Below are 19690 nucleotides of genomic sequence, written 5' to 3'. Positions count from 1 at the left end.
ATAACCTACCAAATTCCATCTTGTGATGTTTAACATCCTAACACCAACGCAAGTAGTTTAAGGCCTCAGCCCAATTCGTACAACAATCCTAAACGAGTTTTACACTTGTTTGACCCGAACACATTTGCACAACCCTCCATTAGCCAAACAGGAGTAGGAACGACTATTCAATCACACCTCGGTTTCAATCGAGTTTCAGGATCCACAACAAGGTCGAAACCAATCTAAATAAAACCACCCAAGTAAAATTTAGCCCGCGGCTGCACCTAGGCGCTACCCTAGGCTGCCTACGTACCCTTACTAAGGGATCAAGCCACACGTAGTTCTTTCTACAAACATGTCTTTTCCAATATAACATAACAATCCTTTATTCATCTCCCTGGTAATCACATAATCTCCCCATACGCCAGAAAATCCAAAGCCACGTATGGGGTCCGTCAACACGCCGGAACACCTACGTCACGTGTGACCTAACCATCACATAATCTCCCCCATACGCCGAAACATCCAACGCCACGTATGAGGTCTGTCCTCACGCCATATAACCTACGCCACGTGGGACCTAACAATCACAAAATCTCCCCATTCGTCGGAACATCCAACTCCACGTATGGGGTCTGTCAACCCGCCAGATAACCTACACCACGTGGAACCTAACCATCACATAATCTCCCCCATACGCCAGAACATCCAATGCCACGTATAGGGTCTATCTTCACATTGGACAACCTACGCCACGTGGGACCTAACAATCACAAAATCTCCCCATACGCAGGAACATCCAACGCCACATATGGGGTCTGTCAACATGCCAGATAACCTACGCCACGTGTGACCTAACCATCACATAACCTCCTCCATACACCGGAACATCCAACGCAACGTATGGGGTCTGTCCTCACGCCGGATAACCTACGCCACGTGGGACCTAATAATCACAAAATCTCCCTATACGCTGGAACATCTAACGCCATGTATGGGGTCTGTCAACACCCCGGATAACCTACGCCACATGTGACCTAACCATCACATAATCTCCCCCATACGTCGGAACATCCAACACCACGTATGGGGTCTGTCCTCACTCCGGATAACCTACGTCACGTAGGACCTAACAATCACAAAATCTCCCCATATGTCGAAACATCCAATGCCACATATGGGGTATGTCAACACGTCGGATAAACTACGTCACTTGTGACCTAACAATCACAGGATAATACTTACAGGGCTCGTTTGGTACATCGTATTAGACTCTGGATAGCAGTGAATAATCCATGTCAGGTGTTTGGTGTCAACTTGTATTATTTAATTACCCGACTATTTTATACGGGTTGGGCTTTTAATACTCTCCTTACCTGACTAACTAATACAACCCACACCCCCCAGTTTATATAATACAGGCTTAATTATACAGCTAAGCATGCGTTCTACAAAAAAATCAGACGCTCTTTTCATCTTCTTCTCCCTAGGGTTCTTCTCTGCTATCTTCTCCACAGGTTATTTTCTTCACTCTTCTCCAGATATTCATCTCTCACTCTCTCTCTCTCTCTTTCATACTCTCTCCAATATGCTTCTTCTTGCTTCATCTCTATTCTTTATATTTTCAATTTTTTAATTAAATTTTTATGGAAATTAGGTTATGTATTTTTCGTTTGTGAAATTAGGTTATGCTTACTTACATGAATGAAAGCTAAATCGTAAAATGACCTGTTTTACAAATAAGAAACATTGGACATAGGATTAATGAATGAATTGCAGAGTCTCAAAGACAGCAATGCTTTATCTTTATCTGAACAGGCACTTGGAAAGTGATCAAATTCCACTGATATTTTTTCCCAAAGACTTTGACCCTTATATTGATTCTATCTTCAATCTTCCCACCACCTTAAGGCATATGTCCCTTCCTCCTGCGATTTACCCAACCCAAAAAATAATAATAATAAATAAAACTCGAAGTACATAATAATATATGAACCTTTTATTGCTTTTGTTCTCCTGCTACTTTCTCCTTCTTGTTGTACATGGAAACTTTGATGTCTAGTACAAATATATGCATATCAATATTCACATTACAATTCTAATAAAAACAGTATTATAGTTAAGCCACATATATTTCTGTATATGCAAGCAGGATGGTATTTTGTAGTCTTCTGTCATGTGTAGAATTCTACTTATTGTTGTATTATTCTAATTTTACATGTAGTCTTGTGTAATGCATGATTATTTATATTGCTAAAATTAATGCATGGTTATTTATATTACTTTTACTGAAAACATTTCCTCTATATTATGCCTAGATATGGATGAAAGAAAGATTGTGGCATACTTTATTATTAGGTTGTGGATCTTGCATATCATGGTTTGGTGCATGATGTGGTTCATGACAAACTACAATTTGGAACAACGACGCCAACAACGGAATGCCATTAGGAGTCAAAGATTTTTCAGGATTGCAACTCGGTCAAATTATTTAGATAGCATTATAGGAATTGATGACGTACAATGTGTGAACCAAATTAGGATGGATAGGAGAACTTTCCATTATTTATGTCAATTAGTCCGTGATGATGGGAGAGTGAGAACAAATGGTTCAGTAACCATTGAAGAGCAAGTGTGTATGTTTTTACATACACTCGCACATCATGTGAAGAATCGTACAATGAGTAGTAGATTTAAGCGATCGGGGGAGACTATTAGTAGGTACTTCAATTCAATCTTGGATGGAGTGATAAGATTACAAGGTAGACTTTTGAAGGTGCCGGAACCCATACCTGATAATTGCATCGATAATAGATGGAGATGGTTTAAGGTACTATAAAATTAAATTAAGATTGGCCAATTTTATTATTATATTTATATTTTAAGTTTCTAAGGTACCTTATTTTTTTTAATTGCGTAGAAATGCTTGGGGGCATTGGATGGGACTTACATTAGGATTCGTGTCCCTGAACAAGATAAACCAAGATATCGAACACGAAAGGGGGAGATTGTAACCAATGTATTAGGAGTTTGTACTCCTGACATGAAATTTATATTTGTTTTCCCTGGTTGGGAAGGATCTGCATTAGATTCTAGGGTGTTACGAGATGCAATTAGTAGACCAACAGGATTAAGAGTTCCTACAGGTAATACTAGATTTTTGTGTTTCATTATGGTAATATTAAGCTTGATTATCTTTTTGGTAAGGTACATAATATTTGTTTAATTGTTAGGATGTTATTATCTTGTGGATGTTATTTGTCTAATAGCATTCAAGTCATGCTAAAAACCTATTCCTTTAATTCCGATATATCACTAAGCTAGGTCACAAAAGCCCAAATCACTGTAACACATGCCCAAGCTTTCCAAGCACATGCCAAATAACTTCATGTCACGCTAATACATTTTTCCTATGCCAATAACCTACCAAGCTCACATGAACCTAAGTTATGTGGTTCACGGGGCTTGCACGAGGGGTTGTGGTGTGGAAGGTTACAGAGGTCCACAAGTCCAAGGAAGCTCTTGGATAATGGAGACTTTGGGTTAGCTACTTGGGAGCACCAAAGTCCAAGCCTATTACTTAGAGTTCTCCAATATGGGTGAGCAAATGAGATATTCTTTAAGCACTCCCTATTACCCTCTGTTAACAAGCCAATTCTGACACTTCCTTAATAGTCATTTTCCAATGCATGGCTTTACCTGCTGGAAATAAGAAAGTCCCAATGCTCCTTTTTACTCGTTGGAAATAGACTGGTTCCAACACTTCCTTTTACCCATATGAAATAGTCATTTTCCAATACCTAACTTTACTTGCTGGAAATAAGAATGTCCCAATGCTCCCTTTTACCCGTTGGAAATAGACTGGTTCCTACACTTTCTTTTACCTATTGGAAACCAAAGAGAGCCTTCCCTTCTATAAATTGGGAGGCATTGCCCAGGCAAAACCAACTCCTCTTGGTTGCTACAAGCCTCTCAGCAACCCCTTTCTCTTAGTTGTTGCAAGCATTCAGTGACCATCTGCCCATTCTCTTGGCTATTGCAAGCATCCCAGCAGCCATCACAGCTATTTCTCATACTTCCTTAGCCTTGAAATCCTTCATCTTTCCTATAAAGCCTCACCAAGAATAACTCCAATCTTTTCCTTCCTCCTCATACTCTTCTAAGATTCTCTTGAAACTCTTAAATCACCAAAGCCATAGCTTCGAACAACAAATTCTCAACACCCAAACTCAAGCATATCAAACACCAAGCCAAGAACAAGCATTCTCTTTTGCTAAACTTGCCGGTCTTTAACTCCCACACTCCAAGCTCTCATGTCAAGCTCATATAATCTCAGTTCAACATAAGCAAATCATCTTCACCCATTTTCAAAGCTGCCGAAAACATCAACACAAAACACATAACTGCTGGAAGAACAATAGAGTACTCCCTTAGCACTTGCGTCTCCTTTAGGATGATTTGGACTTAGTTCTCGCTAACTCAGAAAATGGGGCAACGAATGTAACATCCCAACCCAATTTTAATTATTCGTTTAAATTAAATTAATTACAAAATTACAATTTTGCCCTCGGGGGTAAGGTTATTTTTGGTCACTTTTTAACCGTGACTTCCAACGTTGTTTCTAGCTAACTCCGGCCACCCCAGCCGCCAAGTGGGTTCCAAAACACTCCCCTACCTCCCCTCTGTAATTTCCCTCAAAGACCCGATGTGATTCCATCCTGAAATCATCGAATCCAAACCTAGAATTTTCTTGGTTTTTCGTAGAGAAAATCGTTAGTTCAAGGCTCTTAATGGTTGAATTGATCGTCGAGCAAAGGTATAAAGTTACTCCCCTTTGATGTGTTTGATCTGATGGTATGATTATTGGCCGACGGTTTGAAGTTTTTTGATCATCGAAAAATTCCTCTAGACAGCAGGCGGAGGTGGCGAAGCGTCAACAGGTTGTCAAGGTTGGGTTTTTAAGCTAGAATGATCCCCATGTCGTCCCGAGCATGAAGGTATACTCGGATTTGAATTTGGTTATCGTTTGACTGTCGATCAAATTTATGAATATTAGGCGTTGCGTTATCCGGGTTCGATATGAAGGTAAGCAAAGTCGGTTTGTTAGCGCCTTCCGGGGTTTTCTAGTCTTCTCTCTGTCCCGATTGCCGCTAGTCAATAGCTCGCTTCCGGAGAAACTACATTCAACAGGAGAAATGAAACTTTGAATAGAAAATAGAAGGATCAGTGCCTGTAGCAGTCCTAGAGTTAGGTTATGATGGTCGTGATGAGCTCTACTATTAAGAAATTCTCTTATATTCATAGAAGAAGTGCTATCTAAGGGGCTTCTAAGTCCAGCCCTTGAATTCCGTTCCGTAGTTTAGTTCGGAACTCCAAATGTGTAAGTAGCAGCCAAGCGGCTCTGTCCTTTTCAAGAAGGTTATCCTTCTATGTCCCCACTTGTTAGTGTTATAAGATAGCTCCCCATTCAAGTAAGTCATTTTCCCACTAGTTAGGAGAGAAGTAACCTTTGGATTCTTAAGTAAAAGGGTAGGGAGGAAAGCACAATAGGAGGCATGTACTCTTCAAGGGTGACCGGAAAGCGTGGAGGTTGTTCGAGTAGCTCGTCTGGCACTAGGACCCTTCGGCTTTTTATGTTTCATCTTCTTCCCTCTCTGGATTGGGTCTTCCCCTGTGGGACGGAGGAATCCAAGTGCCCGACAGGTTGATCTCTTACTAAAAGGTAGGCCATAGTTGCGCTAGGCTAAGCTGGGCTTCCTATCTAAAGTAGGAGTTGAGTGATCGCCCATGTGTTAATAAGGGCAAAGCTTCCTTGCTTTCCCTTTTTGGATGTCTAAAAGGTGGAAGTCACAAACGAATCCTCCGAATTAGCAACTGGTGAAGAGTTCCCTAGCTAGACGGTTTTGCACCGAGAATGAATTAATGAAATAGTGGAGTCTTAATAAGGATCGAACACCCGATTCCTATAACAAACAATTATATGAAAAGAGGTTGGTGACAAACTAATAGTAATCGCATTTTGGGGAATCTTTCTTCCGGTGAAACGCCTTGGAATCTCGTTGACAAGCATGATAATGGGTACATTCGACCTCTTGTGAAATCGGTCATTCAAGCTCTTTCCTACCCTTTTTCATTTTGATTTCACTTACTGGGCCGGGCTAACCTCTTGAATGGCAACAAACGATTCTGCCATTCCTGGCTAAGTATGAAAAGATTAACTCTTTCTTAATGGAAAGAGAAGTTCCCCGTGCTTTCCGAATCCTAGGAGGTATGGCTGAGTGATTTAAAGCATTGGTTTGCTAAATCGACATGCAAGAATTCTTTCTTTAAAGATTGGTTTGGTTAACCTTCCTTCCTTAGGGGTTTAGTTTGTTGAAGTCAATAAGGGCTAAGGTCTCCCGCTTCTATCGCCCGAGCAATAGACAATGAAGAAGTGGTTTTTCCCTTTTTCCTATGAGCTAGCGCTAGAGTCTTAGTAGGATGATTGCTCTTAGAGTATCAGCCTTTTGTTACAATAAATAGGATTTAGTTGGGGCATAGAAGAGTACGTATTTCTATATGCCCAATAATGGCTCTCTCCCCGAGGGACCTCTCAATAGAAGTCAGAGTGGCTGCACAAATATGCATATGAAATAGAATTTAGTAAGAGAAAGGTCCGCCCACCTCTGATCCAAGCTTAGCTCCCAAGTTGGGATTTATTCCTAAACCTAAAGTGAGATGGGTACAAAGTGGGTCACTCTGCCAAGATTCAATCTTTCTTTTCCTTGAGTCAGTCCGCCCTAGGGTGCAACTTTGTTCCCTACTTCTTGTATAAGAGAGTCGTGCTTCTCTTTCTCTTTATTCAACAGGTCTATCGAGCCTACAGGTTGTTGCTATCCCCCGAAGACAATAGACGAAGAGGTTCTTCCCATTATGGAATGCAAGAAAAAAAGCGGAAATACCAGTTAAGAGAAGGGTTAGCTCCGCTTGGATGAGCTGACCTAAGAGGTGGTGCATTTCTGAGTCACTGAGGAACCAAGTCTATCCCCGAGTAGCCAACCCTATTGTTTACTTGAATTGCCTTGTGGATGTCAACCTAGGTCTTGTTTTGTCCAATCGAGTGGGTATTGGTGTTGCCCTCTTAAGGTCTAAGTTAGTCTGCTTATTCTCATTGTTAAATATTAAATGGAGCAAGTCAGAAGGCTGGGGAGCGTGAAAGCTACTTAGTAAAAGGATCAACCTTTGAAAGCAACTCTAGAAGAAGGAAGACTTCTCTTTCCTCCTGCTTTAGTTTTAGTTTTAACGGTCTCTTTCTCTTAGTAGCGGCAAAAGCAATAAAGATCTTAATGGAAAACTACTAAAGATTATCCTCCCCTAAGATAAGGTAGGTTAAGGGGTAGGAACAACGTGCTACTTGTAGCGTAGGCTAATCGATCCACTATCCTCCGCTATTGGGTGACTACTCCTCCCTAAACTAGACCTGGGCTTCCCCTAAGCTGCACTACGTAGCCTTCTTTTTTTTGTTTGGACAGAAAGTCAGTCGAGCACTCTCACGCCCACCTATTAATAAAGAATAAACCTCGAGTTGAGGTACGTACACTAGAAAAGAAAGAGGGACCTATGTGTGCGAGTCCACCAATTCTTGTGTAAGAGACTAGTTGGCTATTGTTCCTAAAGGAAAGAGTAGTGTGCCCTACTAATACTAATATAGTAAGAGAAGTGGGTCATCTTCCCTCAATAGGGTTCTACTGACTGAGGGCGAGTAGCTTCCCGTCCTTGCTTGTCTCTTAGTTTGCTAAAGTCAAGGTTCTTTTGCTCTCTGTTTCATCGGGTGTGATAAAGTGAGGAAAGTCGAGGAAAGAAGAAAAGCCTTCCCTCGATCGCAGTTCGCAGATCTTCCTCAAGGCAAGGGTAGCGTCTCATTATTCGCAATAATCGTTTTATGATTTTTGTAGAAGAATGCTCTCCTCTCCTCCTGAGTCAAGCGGAGGCAGCAAGACATAGGAAGTCCAGAAAAGACAAGTCCTTTCCTTCTAGTGTGCTTACCTAAAGGAATCTTCTGCGCACCTTGCACTCTAATGTAGACAAAGTAGTTTGTTCATGACAAGGAGACAGATTTGAAGATGAACCCTCACCCAAGATGTCAACCGAGTTCTTGCTTTTGGATTCAATCCTTGGTAAAGTGTTCGATCTCAAGGAGAGGTACGCCTCTAAAAGAAAAGAGAGTAGATATAAGCTCGAGAATAGGCTTAATGAACAAACAGCCGATACGGAATCTGAGCCAAAAAGCCAAGCCCTTGAACTTCACTCCTAGGGCATTGAACAAATTTGGCACAAAAAGTAAATCCGATTTCAGTCAGATCTTCAGGAGCTTCCGAATTTTTAGGTTAGTTAGGTGCCTGGCCGAAGGTTGAAAGAATGATTCAAGGTCAGAGGAAGGGGGTAGCATTTAACCTTTCCTCTATTAAAGAAGACCAACCCTTTGATTTTATTCAATGGTGGTTTCTACAAGAGATTCAACGACAAGGAGGGCTATTAGAGCAGTTCTAGCAACAAGGGCTGGGGGGGGTTTAGGCCCAAAAACTGTTTTCAGCAACAAGGGCTAGCCCTAGCAGGAGATGAGGCCCACAAAACTAGTCTAGCCCTCAGGCAAGATCTACCCTAGTTCCAGCCGAGTTTGCTGATGTCAGCAACAACAAAATTTTTTTAAAATCTATAAAAAATACAAAAAAATTCATATTTTTTAAAAAATAAATACTTAGTTGTAATTTTCACTTCCCACATCAAAACTCTATACAAATTTCTCTCCTCATATCTCATGTGAATAGTTGTTGCCATGGCAATTGGTGGACACACCACAACCTTTTGCAAGGGCAACAACTATTCACATGAATAGTTGCTACCCTAGTCCCCCCCTTACCATGGCAAAGGAAAAATTGATGGAAGTGCTTTTAGTAAGATATGAAGCATGAAATGAAAAGGTAAGGGTGAGAAAAAGAGCACAAACGAGATATGCTCGAATGAGCTAGTCAACGACGAGATTAGTTTGGAATTTGAAACCCTTTGGTGTTACTGCAACCCTTTGGGGTTACTGCTGGAAACTCCTGAACATATAACTATGCATGGTAAGAGGATATACAAGTTAAAGAAACATACGTCCTGGTCGGAAAGAAGGGAATTTAGTGCTAGTAGAGCTGCCAGGTATAAGTAGGAATCTCTCTCCAAGGCCATAGCAGCAACAACAAGTAGTTACCAATTATGCTAAGCAACTTAACCGGGGACCTGGCCGAAGTCATCAACATATTAGTAACAGAACACGAATCAGCTGGTTTCTTGAAACTCCTCGTATTTAAGGAGTGACTTTCCCTCTTTTGCCTTCTGTCACCTTAAGACAAGACTCGAAGTGGCGATCTAAGAAGTTCCCTTCATGATAGTGAACTAAGGTTTTGAAAATACTCGTCCAAAGCATCAAGTAGGAATGATTGGTGAAATCCACCCTTCTTGCCTTACCGAGTTAAAGCAGTTAATAATATTTGTCTGCCTACCTCAATGCTCGCTGACTTACTGGCTACGTTATTGAGTTCCTAGGAACGAGCAAGGAAGAATGCCACTACTGATAGATCCCGCCCAAATCAAGAGCGGGATCATTTAGAAACAAAAGAGTTAAAAGTGGTCGCTATTGGGGCATCTTCCATTCATCTCGATAGATCCTGCTCAAATTGAGACTTTTCAATGAATACTTCAACTGATCTAGAAAAACAAGTTAGTTCTAGAGGCATCTTCCATTCATCTTGATTTGGGTTTTTCCGCACCATATTTTGATCTGCCTCTTCTTCGATCCGAAATTCCCAACAAATCCTTGACTCCTTGAATACAATGGGATTTCACACATGGCAAATCTTTCACTCTACCTCCTCTTATTAACACCATAGAATGTCCTGCAAATTGTGACCTTCGCCTGGAATGTAAGCAAAGATATCATGTTGATTGCTCAAACGTACTTTGGCTATCTTACATGGAGTTGAATTTGGTTTTTTCAGTGTTCTCGTTGAAACACGTGAGCATACTCCTTGCTTCTTGGGACATTGATCCAAATCTCGAGTACAGTCTGTGCACCATTTTTATTCTCTACCATGACGAATCAATTGATTTAATGTGGGTGTCGCTCTTTCCTTTGTCCTTCCCCCCTATTTTTGCTCTATCACTAGTGATTACTCCCGATCTGAAGCACCCCTTTTCCATAAATAGAGAGATCTAATTGTCGAAATCAATAAAAAGGCCATCATGGATCATGATTCAAACGGATCAATCTTGTTGAAAGGTACTGCCCAAGGAAAGGAAAAGGTTACTTTCGGATCAGGGATAATAAATAAAATTGTGTATCGAAATGACTTCTGGCATCACCTAAAGGATCGAAACCACATTCATTGGCCGACAATTTTTCTGGATAGGTTGAACAATTGGAAGCAAATGGAAAAGGAACACCGAGTGGGATCAAAGAAACTAGCAGACTGATCACTAAATAGATACAAATAGGTGCAAATTCTAACATCACCACAGCCCACTTGGTTCTTTCGCTCCTTGCTCGCGAAGCGGCATAATGGAAAAAAGTCAGAATTCTACAATTTCGTGGTCAGCTTAGCGAACGCCTCTGACTAGCGTGCACCCTCCCAGAGTGCATCCAATATCGCGAAAAGCCTCTCGAGGGACTCCTCCCCTTAGGTGTTCGGGGGTTATCAAGCGCCCGAGCACCACGTTCCAACCACGGCCCTTCTGGGTCGACGTGTGACATTTCCCCCAGAATCTCTGCTTTGTTTCTTCCAAAACCTTTTTTTTTCGGTATGCCGCTCTGCGAGCAAGGAGTGCCATGCACGAGCGAAGCGAAAACAAAGCAGGAGAAATCCTTTGATTGCATATTAAATATAGATCTATGTCTTTCTTGTTCCACTAGCTAGGACCAAATTATCACATGTCCGTTTCGTTATTACAACCTTATTTTTTGATGTCAAAGACCAGAAGATACACGTAAATTATCATTGGTTCTCAGGTGTTCTTAACAACGATGGTTATTCATTTAAGTCTTTGGGTAGCACCACTAGATCTTCAACAAGCTGGAAATTCTCGTATTCCATATGTACATGTTCCTGCGGCTCATATGAGTATTCTTGTTTATATCGCTACGGCTATAAACACTTTCCTTTTCCTATTAACAAAACACCCCTTATTTCTTCGCTCTTCCGGAACTGGTACAGAAATTGGTGCTTTTTTTACGTTGTTAACCTTAGTTATTTGGGGTTTCGAGGGGCACCTTTTGGGTATGGGATACTCGTTTAACCTCTGTATTCATCTCGTTCCTTATTTACCTGGGTGCACTGCATTTTCAAAAGCTTCCTGTCGAACCGGGTTCTATTTCAATCCGTGCTGGACCGATCGATATACCAATAATCAAGTCTTCAGTCAACTGGTGGAATACATCGCATCAACCTGGGAGCATTAGCCGATCTGGTACATCAATACATGTTCCTATGCCCATTCCAATCTTGTCTAACTTTGCTAACTCCCCCTTCTCAACCCGTATCTTGTTTGTTCTGGAAACATGTCGTCCTATTCCATATTTTCTCAAATCTCCTTTAACGGAAGAAATAAAAGCTCGAGAAGGAATACCAAAACCTAGTTTACCCATCGAGTCTTTGTACATCCATGGCTGAATGGTTAAAGTGCCCAGCCTAATAAAGGGGCGAAAATTCATAGGTTCGATTCCTGTTGGATGCACTTGAAACATTTAGTTCAATCGCTGCTCACAGAATTTAAACATATAGCTCACCCTTATAGCTTATGGGGCACTTCACTCGCTCAACACTCGTTCAAAACATCCACTCATTCTTCAAGAAAGAAAAGGGTTAGATGGCTGAAAATCCCGCAACAATAGTCAGAGTAGGAGTTCCCATCCATCATTTCCCTTGTTTTACCTTCAAATTACGGTTGATCCGTAGGATTGAAACCTCTATTAGATTCGGCAACTAAGGACGAGATTACCATGGGGCTTTTATGTCCCTAATGTTCTCTTTTAATAAGGTCACCTTGACTGGGTTGGGCTCTTCACCTTATAACCTTTACCCGAAAAACTGGAGCACAGCTATACTTCCATCGCTTTCACTAGAACCAGAGTCATAGGGGCACTTTTTTGTTTTGCCTTTCTTAAGTCCAGGAGGAAGGACTCCTTATGTTTTTTCATGGAGCGTAGAATTTGTCTTAATCGGCGAGAGTATATACAATCTATGTCACTGGCAAAAGCATGATTGAGGGCTTTATACTGTAGTCTGTAACTCTTCAATTAGTTATTGGCTCTACCCCTAGCCCCTTCATATTCCGCGTCCTGCTGCTTCTTTGCTTGCTTTTCTCGATCAAGCATTCATGTGCTTAGCAAAGAGGAAGTAGCATTTTTTTCTACAATAATGAAATTTCCAGATAAGCCGGCACAGCTTTTGCTTGCTGTCTGTATATGATAGGGTCTGGTCAATTGCCTGGCCACCTCTTTAGCTCATCTCTTATCAACGCTAGCACTTTTTAATAAATGATGCCATTCCCGACTCACGAAGTGATGCTCAATTTCTATCCATTACTTCAGCGCTAAGATGTAGAACTTGATCGTATATGGGATCAAGAGATATTCAATCTGGAATTCTCAGTGAGAAATTATTCTACAGACTATCTAGGGGAATGCATGCACTATGAGGACTCCATAAAAGAAATTTTTTTAGACTTAGAAATTGAAACTTCCATTCAACTATAGTCAAGAGGAAATAAGTCTCGGCAGGCACTAAAAGATCTTAGAGACGGAATTCAAATATAAGAATAGAGGAGTACACGGGGAATGAAGTAAAGATAACTCTAGCAATATAGACCGTTCCTTTGCACAAGCGCTAAGCAAAAATAATACCTGCTTCCCATTCATTCTTTTATAAGGATGCTCTTCGGCTGGTCAATAGGCCGCGTCCCTTTCTCTTCTGTAATAGAGGCATTGTAATGGGCACGCTTGGCTAACGCATAAAAACCTTGGTCCGCTTTCATTGGTCTAGTCCAGTCATTGCTTATCTATTTCTTCTCTATCGGGGAATTGGGGGAAAGAGTGCACCAATTAGGGGAGGTGAAAAGGCAAGAAATAGGGAAGTAGAGTAGTTGGCACACCCTTAATCCAGTACGTGCGTCGCTTTCATTCTTTCCATTCAATATCTCATTACCGGTCGCATCTGTTCTATTCAGCCAAGCCAATCCCTTGCTACTTGCTTCATCCCGCCCTGCCTGGTCATCGGTTGTACCCTATCTTGAATCTGGAATATTCTTTATGTCGGCATCTGTCCCACTGACTATTAAAGGTGTAGGCTGATGAAAGACATCCCAGAATGCCCCCTTCGTGCCTATCTCACTTGTTTACAGCTCTTATTGATCTTTTAGCACTGCTTTCAAATGACACAATATCTAGGCCTCCTGGACCTGTTCTCTCACCCAAGCCTCATAGCATTCATATTCCAAGCACTAAGTGTATTCCCTGCATGCTCAAATGCGTCAATCCTCCTATACCCTTTTCCTCGCATAGAGAGCTGTAAGTAGGAGGGAACTAATACTTCAGATAAGGTTAATTGTTATTTGCTCTCCCGCTATGCTAGCACTTAAGAGACTTTCTTAGCCCAGAGTGAGGGATTACAATAAGGAGTAACCAAAGTAGGCAGTACCCGGTACCAGTCCACGACTACCATTTCTGCAACTTAACTTCCCTGCCCCCTGTCCACTCAGTCTTCTATTCGAACCTCAAGAGCATTGAGTAAAAGGAGGCACGGGGGCGGGAAGATCTACTCATTCAAAGGGAAAGCGCACCCCTCTATTTATTCTCGCAAGAAGAATAGCTAGTGAAATGGGCCCTTTCTTCATGCCAGCGGGGGAAAGAAAAGAGGCCCGCTACGAGAGGAGAGAGTGATTCAGCTGCTAACAAGCGCAAGTTTTTCATTAAATGAAAGGTTATTCGGGAAACGTTTATTGATGAGAAGGTCATACATAGTTAAAAAAAAGTAAACCTGGAGGCGGATTCAACCCGGGCTCTGTTCGAAGAGACGAATAAAGGTCTTTCTCCCCCACATGCTCCTTCCCATGAGCAACTCGGTTGGCTTCGTGAACGAGAGGGCTGATCACCCTCACGCGGGAAGATGAACATTGAAAGACTAAAGGGTATGACCACGCATAACGACCACAGAAGGTATGGCTGGAGAATTTTTCTCCAATTCAAGAGCATGTCGAGCAGGTCAAAGGTGATCCTCCAATCCAAGGAGAATTGAGAGGTCATGATAACAGTTGACGAGTGAGGAGAGGAGCTTATTCCTCTCAATCAACGAGGGTTTGAGTCCCCTACGGCCAGTACAATGCGCTAGTAGCATCTTCTATAACGCTGGCATCTTCTATAAAGAAAGTTGTCTTTGGGGACTCCGTCTCGTCTTTAGGGACTATATTCGTCATAATTAAGCAATCGCCTCTTGCGTTATCAGTTTTTTGTGTATAATAATTGCTGAATGTACGGCTTGCGGTACCGTTTATGGTACTGCTTGCGGTACGGACTGCTCTTCCTGCTGTTAACAGTTCTTTCCTTTTCTCTTTTGGGGGGGTTTCAGGCCTAGCTTGATGCGGCAGTAAGGACTACTTTTCTTTCCGTTGCGGGCTGCGATTGCTGTCATGCTTTTAGCTGAGTGCTTTCCAACCGTTTTCTTCCTAAAGTCAGACTACTACCGAGCTCCGCACCAGGGCTCAAGGAAACAATAGCCCCCACAACCCAAAGGCTTTCCGAGATATCCAAGAGATGTGGTTCAACTAATGGTGCACTATGCTTCTCTCAAACATTTCTCAGCGAAACCCATGAGTACAACTTTCTAAACGAAAACTACGAACAAGATCTTAGAGCTGTCTCAATCATCCACAGCTCCGCGATTAATGTGATGTTTTTTATGCTGGAGTCATGAATCGCCTCTTTGCACTTTTGTTTTAACCTTTTTTTCCATGTTCCTCTTTTTAGAAGAAAGCGAAATGAGAATAATGAAAATCGTAGTAGTAGTTCCACACCCCCTCTCACCCTTTAAACCAACCAAAAAGGAGATGGTGCTTTTCGAAAACGATCAAGGCAGGGATTTCCGGTTGTCATCTATCGCGACAATGGATCAACCCGATTTCCAAGCTAGAAGAAATTAACAAAAATTCAAACTTGGAAAGACAGATCTCGCTAAAAAAATGGAACTCTAACCATTATCCTTATGGAAACCGCTTGCCACCGGGATCGGCCAGTTGCTCTTTCATTTTGCTTGGGCAATAGATCAAAATAGAGGCAACAAAGCCACCCCTTGGATCTCGTTATTGGATTACACCGCAAGACAAAGTAGTCATACAAGGACACTCGGCTTATCAGAGGCAATGGCCTTCGCCTACGTCAAAGACAGCCAATTCGCCCTACTAACATGTCTTCTGCTAGGATTGGGTGTCTGGTGGTGCATTCTGCCAGACCCCTATTGGTTTAACCAAAGTCTTGCTGCTCACCTGAGTGCGCTAGTGCAATTAAGGTAGTTTACTTGCTCGACCATAGGGAGAGGTAGCTTGCTTACTTAGTGCTTGCACTAAGGAAGCCGCATGATGCCAAATGAGGTCTCTAGGCTTCCTGTGTATTCATCCAAATTAGATCCATGATAAAGTTATGGACACGTCCACAAAACCAAAAATCTTTCGATCCCATCAATGCCAATGGGTGTGCTTAAGAGCTGGTGGCAACCGAATACCTTTCACACCTAACCTGGGCTTTTGCCAACAGCCTTTCTTTCAAAATCCACTTGGCGAACCTATCCAAAGTCCAGGAACAGCTACAAAGGCTTCAAGAGACAGTGGCTCGAAGCATTAAGAGGAAATAGAAAGATTCATATGAAAAGCTCCAAAACCTTAGATTTGGAAGGAATGAGAAGGCCCACATCAAAGGGTAGCTGAACCTACATAGCGAAAAGGGGGATCCCCTTAGGGCAAGCACTAAGCAGGTAAACTGCCTTATTCGCGAGAATTTCCTCCCTCCGATGATGTCTCCTCACTAAGCGCTCTTCTTGTCGTTTCAACCTTTCCTTCATATCTAATTTGGCCTGAAGTCTTTCTTTAGCTTGATTAGATAATTATGCTCCACTTTTGGACATAGAGTTTGATATCACCCAATTCTTCGTATACTAACTTAGAAATCATACTATGCCAATAGGGGCTAATCAAAGTAAAGAGAGTCCATAAGGACTTGTTGTCCATGTTCAAATAGAAAATATTTGTTTAATCATTTACGAACTTTTATAACATTTGAATTGTACCATACATTTGGACAAGTTTATTTCCCGTAAAAAACATTGGAAATTAATTAAGGGTAAAATAAATACGAGTTATAACAAATAGAAAGTATTAGGTCATATAGAGAGACATAAATAAGTAAAGAAAAATTAGGTATTAGACATAATTAACTTTACTAATTAGTATGTGAGATATTGGGTGTTTTGATTTTGGTTTTAATACCTAGGAAAAAATTGCTATTTTAGATTAAGCCAAAGAGAGGCCCAGATTCGTTGGGCCAGCTTAAAAATAAAAACTGATAAGACAATTCTACCATTCTTCTTAAAAAGCTTGGCCTATCTATAAACCTACAAATTAAATGACGCTTTTACACCTGAATGTTTAAACAACACGCGAGTTCTCTTTCGTTTTCATTTGTTTTCTTTTTCGTTTTCAAAGATGTAGTTGTGGATCTGTGTTTTGGGTATTTCAAGCTCAGTTTTATGGCTCAGATTTTGTGGCGCGATCTTGTGGCGTTCAATGCTAAACCCTATCTTCTTCGTTTCGTGATCAGATTTGATTTTAAGGTGCTATTTGGTTGTGGAGTATTTTGGCAGTCCTAAGTTTTGAGGTATGAGTACTTTAGAACCTATTTTCATTTATATCGACTTGTATGTTTTTGGAATTTAGTTTTAGTACTTTTATCGTGGTTTCCTTTTGGTTTCTATTCGAATTTTTTTGATTTTTTGTCACAAACTGCATCTGTTTGTTGGAGTGTTGGCAGAAACTGCATTGCAGTTTCTGGTTTCATAAAGGCAATGTTACAACTGCTCATGGAGTTAGATGTGTTTTGATATTAGTTTTAGTACTTTGAACATGGCTTTCTTTTGGTTTCTATTCAAATTTAAGGGTATGTTATCTCATAAAGTGCACTGTTGTCTCTGTTATTTCAGTTTTTGACTAGAAACTGCAGTGTAGTTTCTTGTTTCATAATTCGATTTCAGACTAATATTTGGAAGTCTATTGGAATGTTACAACTGCTTATGTACATTATTTACTAATTTGAATTGTTTTATGTTTTTGTTTGTTGTTTTGTTTGCATTTTTAAGGCTAATGGAGGTGTGTGTCATTGCCAAGTGCACATATAGGTCGGAAACCGTTATGTTTTCAGTTCCATCAAAGTCATCCATAGTTGATATTTTGAAGACTTTGTGTCTAAGGTTTAGGGGTTTCCAGTTGGGTTGTTTAACGTTACGGTATTCGCTGCCCAGCTATCCGAGTTGTTTTCTAGAAACGGATAGCGATTTGGACTCGATGAGGACATTTTTGTTGATATCAAATGAGAAGACTGTTGATATTTTAGTGAAAGATTTAAGCGGGAGCAGTGAATATAGTGGTGATTTTTGTGTAAATAAGGAGTTGATAGTACTGTGCAAAGGGCGAGTCGTCGTGTTCTAGTATTGTCGAAGACATAAATGAATTTTTGGGCAGGTCAAAGAGAGCAAGTGCTAAGCCTTTGTTGTCCAATGAGTGGGAGACATACATACATCATGTAGGGCAAAATTTTGACGGTGGCGCAGAGGAGTTCCGGTTGAAATTGTGCAAGTACGCTCTTGAAGTAGGATTTAATTTTTTTTATGAATGCAATGACAAGAAGCGGGTGGTTGCTGTTTGTTCAAATAAGAAATTTGAGGGTTGTAGCTGGCGTGTTTATGCTTCTTGTTGTAAAGCTACTGGCTATTTTGTAATTCGGACGTTAAATAATGTGCATACATGTGCGGGTCGAATACGGGAGTCAAAGAGTAAGATGATGAGGTCTCGTGTGGTGTCCTCCCTCATTGTGGACAGAATTCATGCAAAACCATAGCTGAAGCCATTTAAGATTATACACGAGTTCAAAGATTATTATGGTATAGACATTTCATACTACCACGCATGGTTTGGCAAAGAGTTAGTTAAATTGGACGTTCACGGTGATGAGTCGAAGATTGGACTTGGTTTCTTCAACATTTGGCTTCTATATTGCTACCGATAGGGAGAGTGGTGACCTTTTTCTCGGATCGCAATCAAGGTTTGTTAAATGCAATGGGGTTTGTGTTTCCTGGATGGCCTCATTCTTACTATTACTATCACCTCAAACAGAATTTGATATCAAAGTACCCGAAGTCAGGTTATGGGAAACTGCTCCAAGACCGTGTTATCAATTTATTTAGTAGATGCGCATATGCTGTTACGGAGGAAGAGTTTAAGGTAGCATTGGAGGAGTTGGTGATTGTTGGGAGTTCGAAAGTGAAGACATTTACATCTGATTTGTCTAGAGATCACTATGCCAACACATTTTTCAAAGGAATGCGTTATGGGGAGATGGCAAACAGTTTAGTGGAGTCATTTAATAATTGGGTTGGTGTGTTTCAAGATTTGCCAGTGCTACCTTTGATAGAAGGGATTCGACAGAAATTGATAGTAATGAATTCTCAACGACGAATTGAAGCGGAGAAGTGGACAACAATTTTGTGTCCGGAGATGGAAACTAGACTATGGGAAAATGTGAAGGCCGGTAGGACTTGGGCAGTTCGTCCTTCTGGTTGCACTATTTTTGAAGTATTTGCTGATTATTCTATGATGGTTGATCTTGACAAAGGACTTGTTCTTGTCGTCTTTGGAAAATTGACGGTTTTCCTTGCACGCATGCAGTGGCTGCAATTCTAGCAAAGAAATATTTAGCTTATGATTACGTGGAGTGTTACTACAGGACTGACTTCTTTCGAAAAGCCTATGAGAGTCCTATTTTTTCTATTCCAGATATTGGGAAAGGCTTGGGCAGCAACGATTCTGTAGCTGGAGTTGTGCTTCCGCCAATTACAAAGAGGCCAGCTGGAAGACCACCAACAAAGAGGATAAAAGATTTTGGTGAATTTAAAAGGCCATTGAAATGCAGTCGGTGCAATGTTGCTGTGCACAATAGGAAGACTTGCAAGGCTGTGATATGAACATTCCTTCTCAGTTGACGATTGTTTATGTTACATATGATTTAGTGAATGTATAGTCAGTTTTTGCATTGCACTTTTTGCAAAAACTGCATTGCACTTTTAGTTGCTTTTAATTGGCTACACAACTTCTAATTGGATATTTTGATTCTTTTTTGAAGTTAATGAAAATTATACAATTGTTTCATCACTCGATATTCGTTTTTTACTGCTATTCAATGCTTGTTTTCATATTTGAGCAGATTTTGTTGCAGAAACTGCACTGCAGTTTCTGTTTATTTGTTGCGGATTTTGACCAGACACAACAGTGCAATTTCTTGTTCCATAATTCAATTTCAGAATATTTTTTGCTAGTCTATGGGAATGTTATAACTGCTCATGGAGTTAAATGTGTTTTTATATTAGTTTTAGTACTT

At 40.9% G+C, this 19690-nt stretch overlaps 2 protein-coding genes across 2 annotated transcripts; one reads left to right on the top strand and one right to left on the bottom strand.

The window, feature by feature from the left end:
* Window positions 10086-10605, bottom strand: LOC109946550 (NADH-ubiquinone oxidoreductase chain 3). The gene is given in 2 exon segments (XM_020554778.1): window positions 10086-10342; window positions 10345-10605. Coding segments are annotated over 2 exon segments (339 nt in total). The 5' UTR covers window positions 10514-10605; the 3' UTR covers window positions 10086-10172.
* Window positions 18373-19277, top strand: LOC109946466. Its single transcript, XM_020554386.1, has 2 exons — window positions 18373-18973; window positions 19090-19277. The coding sequence occupies exons 1-2, from the start codon at window positions 18373-18375 to the stop codon at window positions 19275-19277; spliced, it is 789 nt and encodes a 262-aa protein (XP_020409975.1).

The sequence above is a fragment of the Prunus persica genome, chromosome G1 (assembly GCF_000346465.2).
Source record: "Prunus persica cultivar Lovell chromosome G1, Prunus_persica_NCBIv2, whole genome shotgun sequence".
Lineage (NCBI taxonomy): Eukaryota > Viridiplantae > Streptophyta > Magnoliopsida > Rosales > Rosaceae > Prunus > Prunus persica.
Note: the sequence above shows the minus strand (reverse complement) of the source record. Positions and strands in the feature narration are given on the sequence as shown.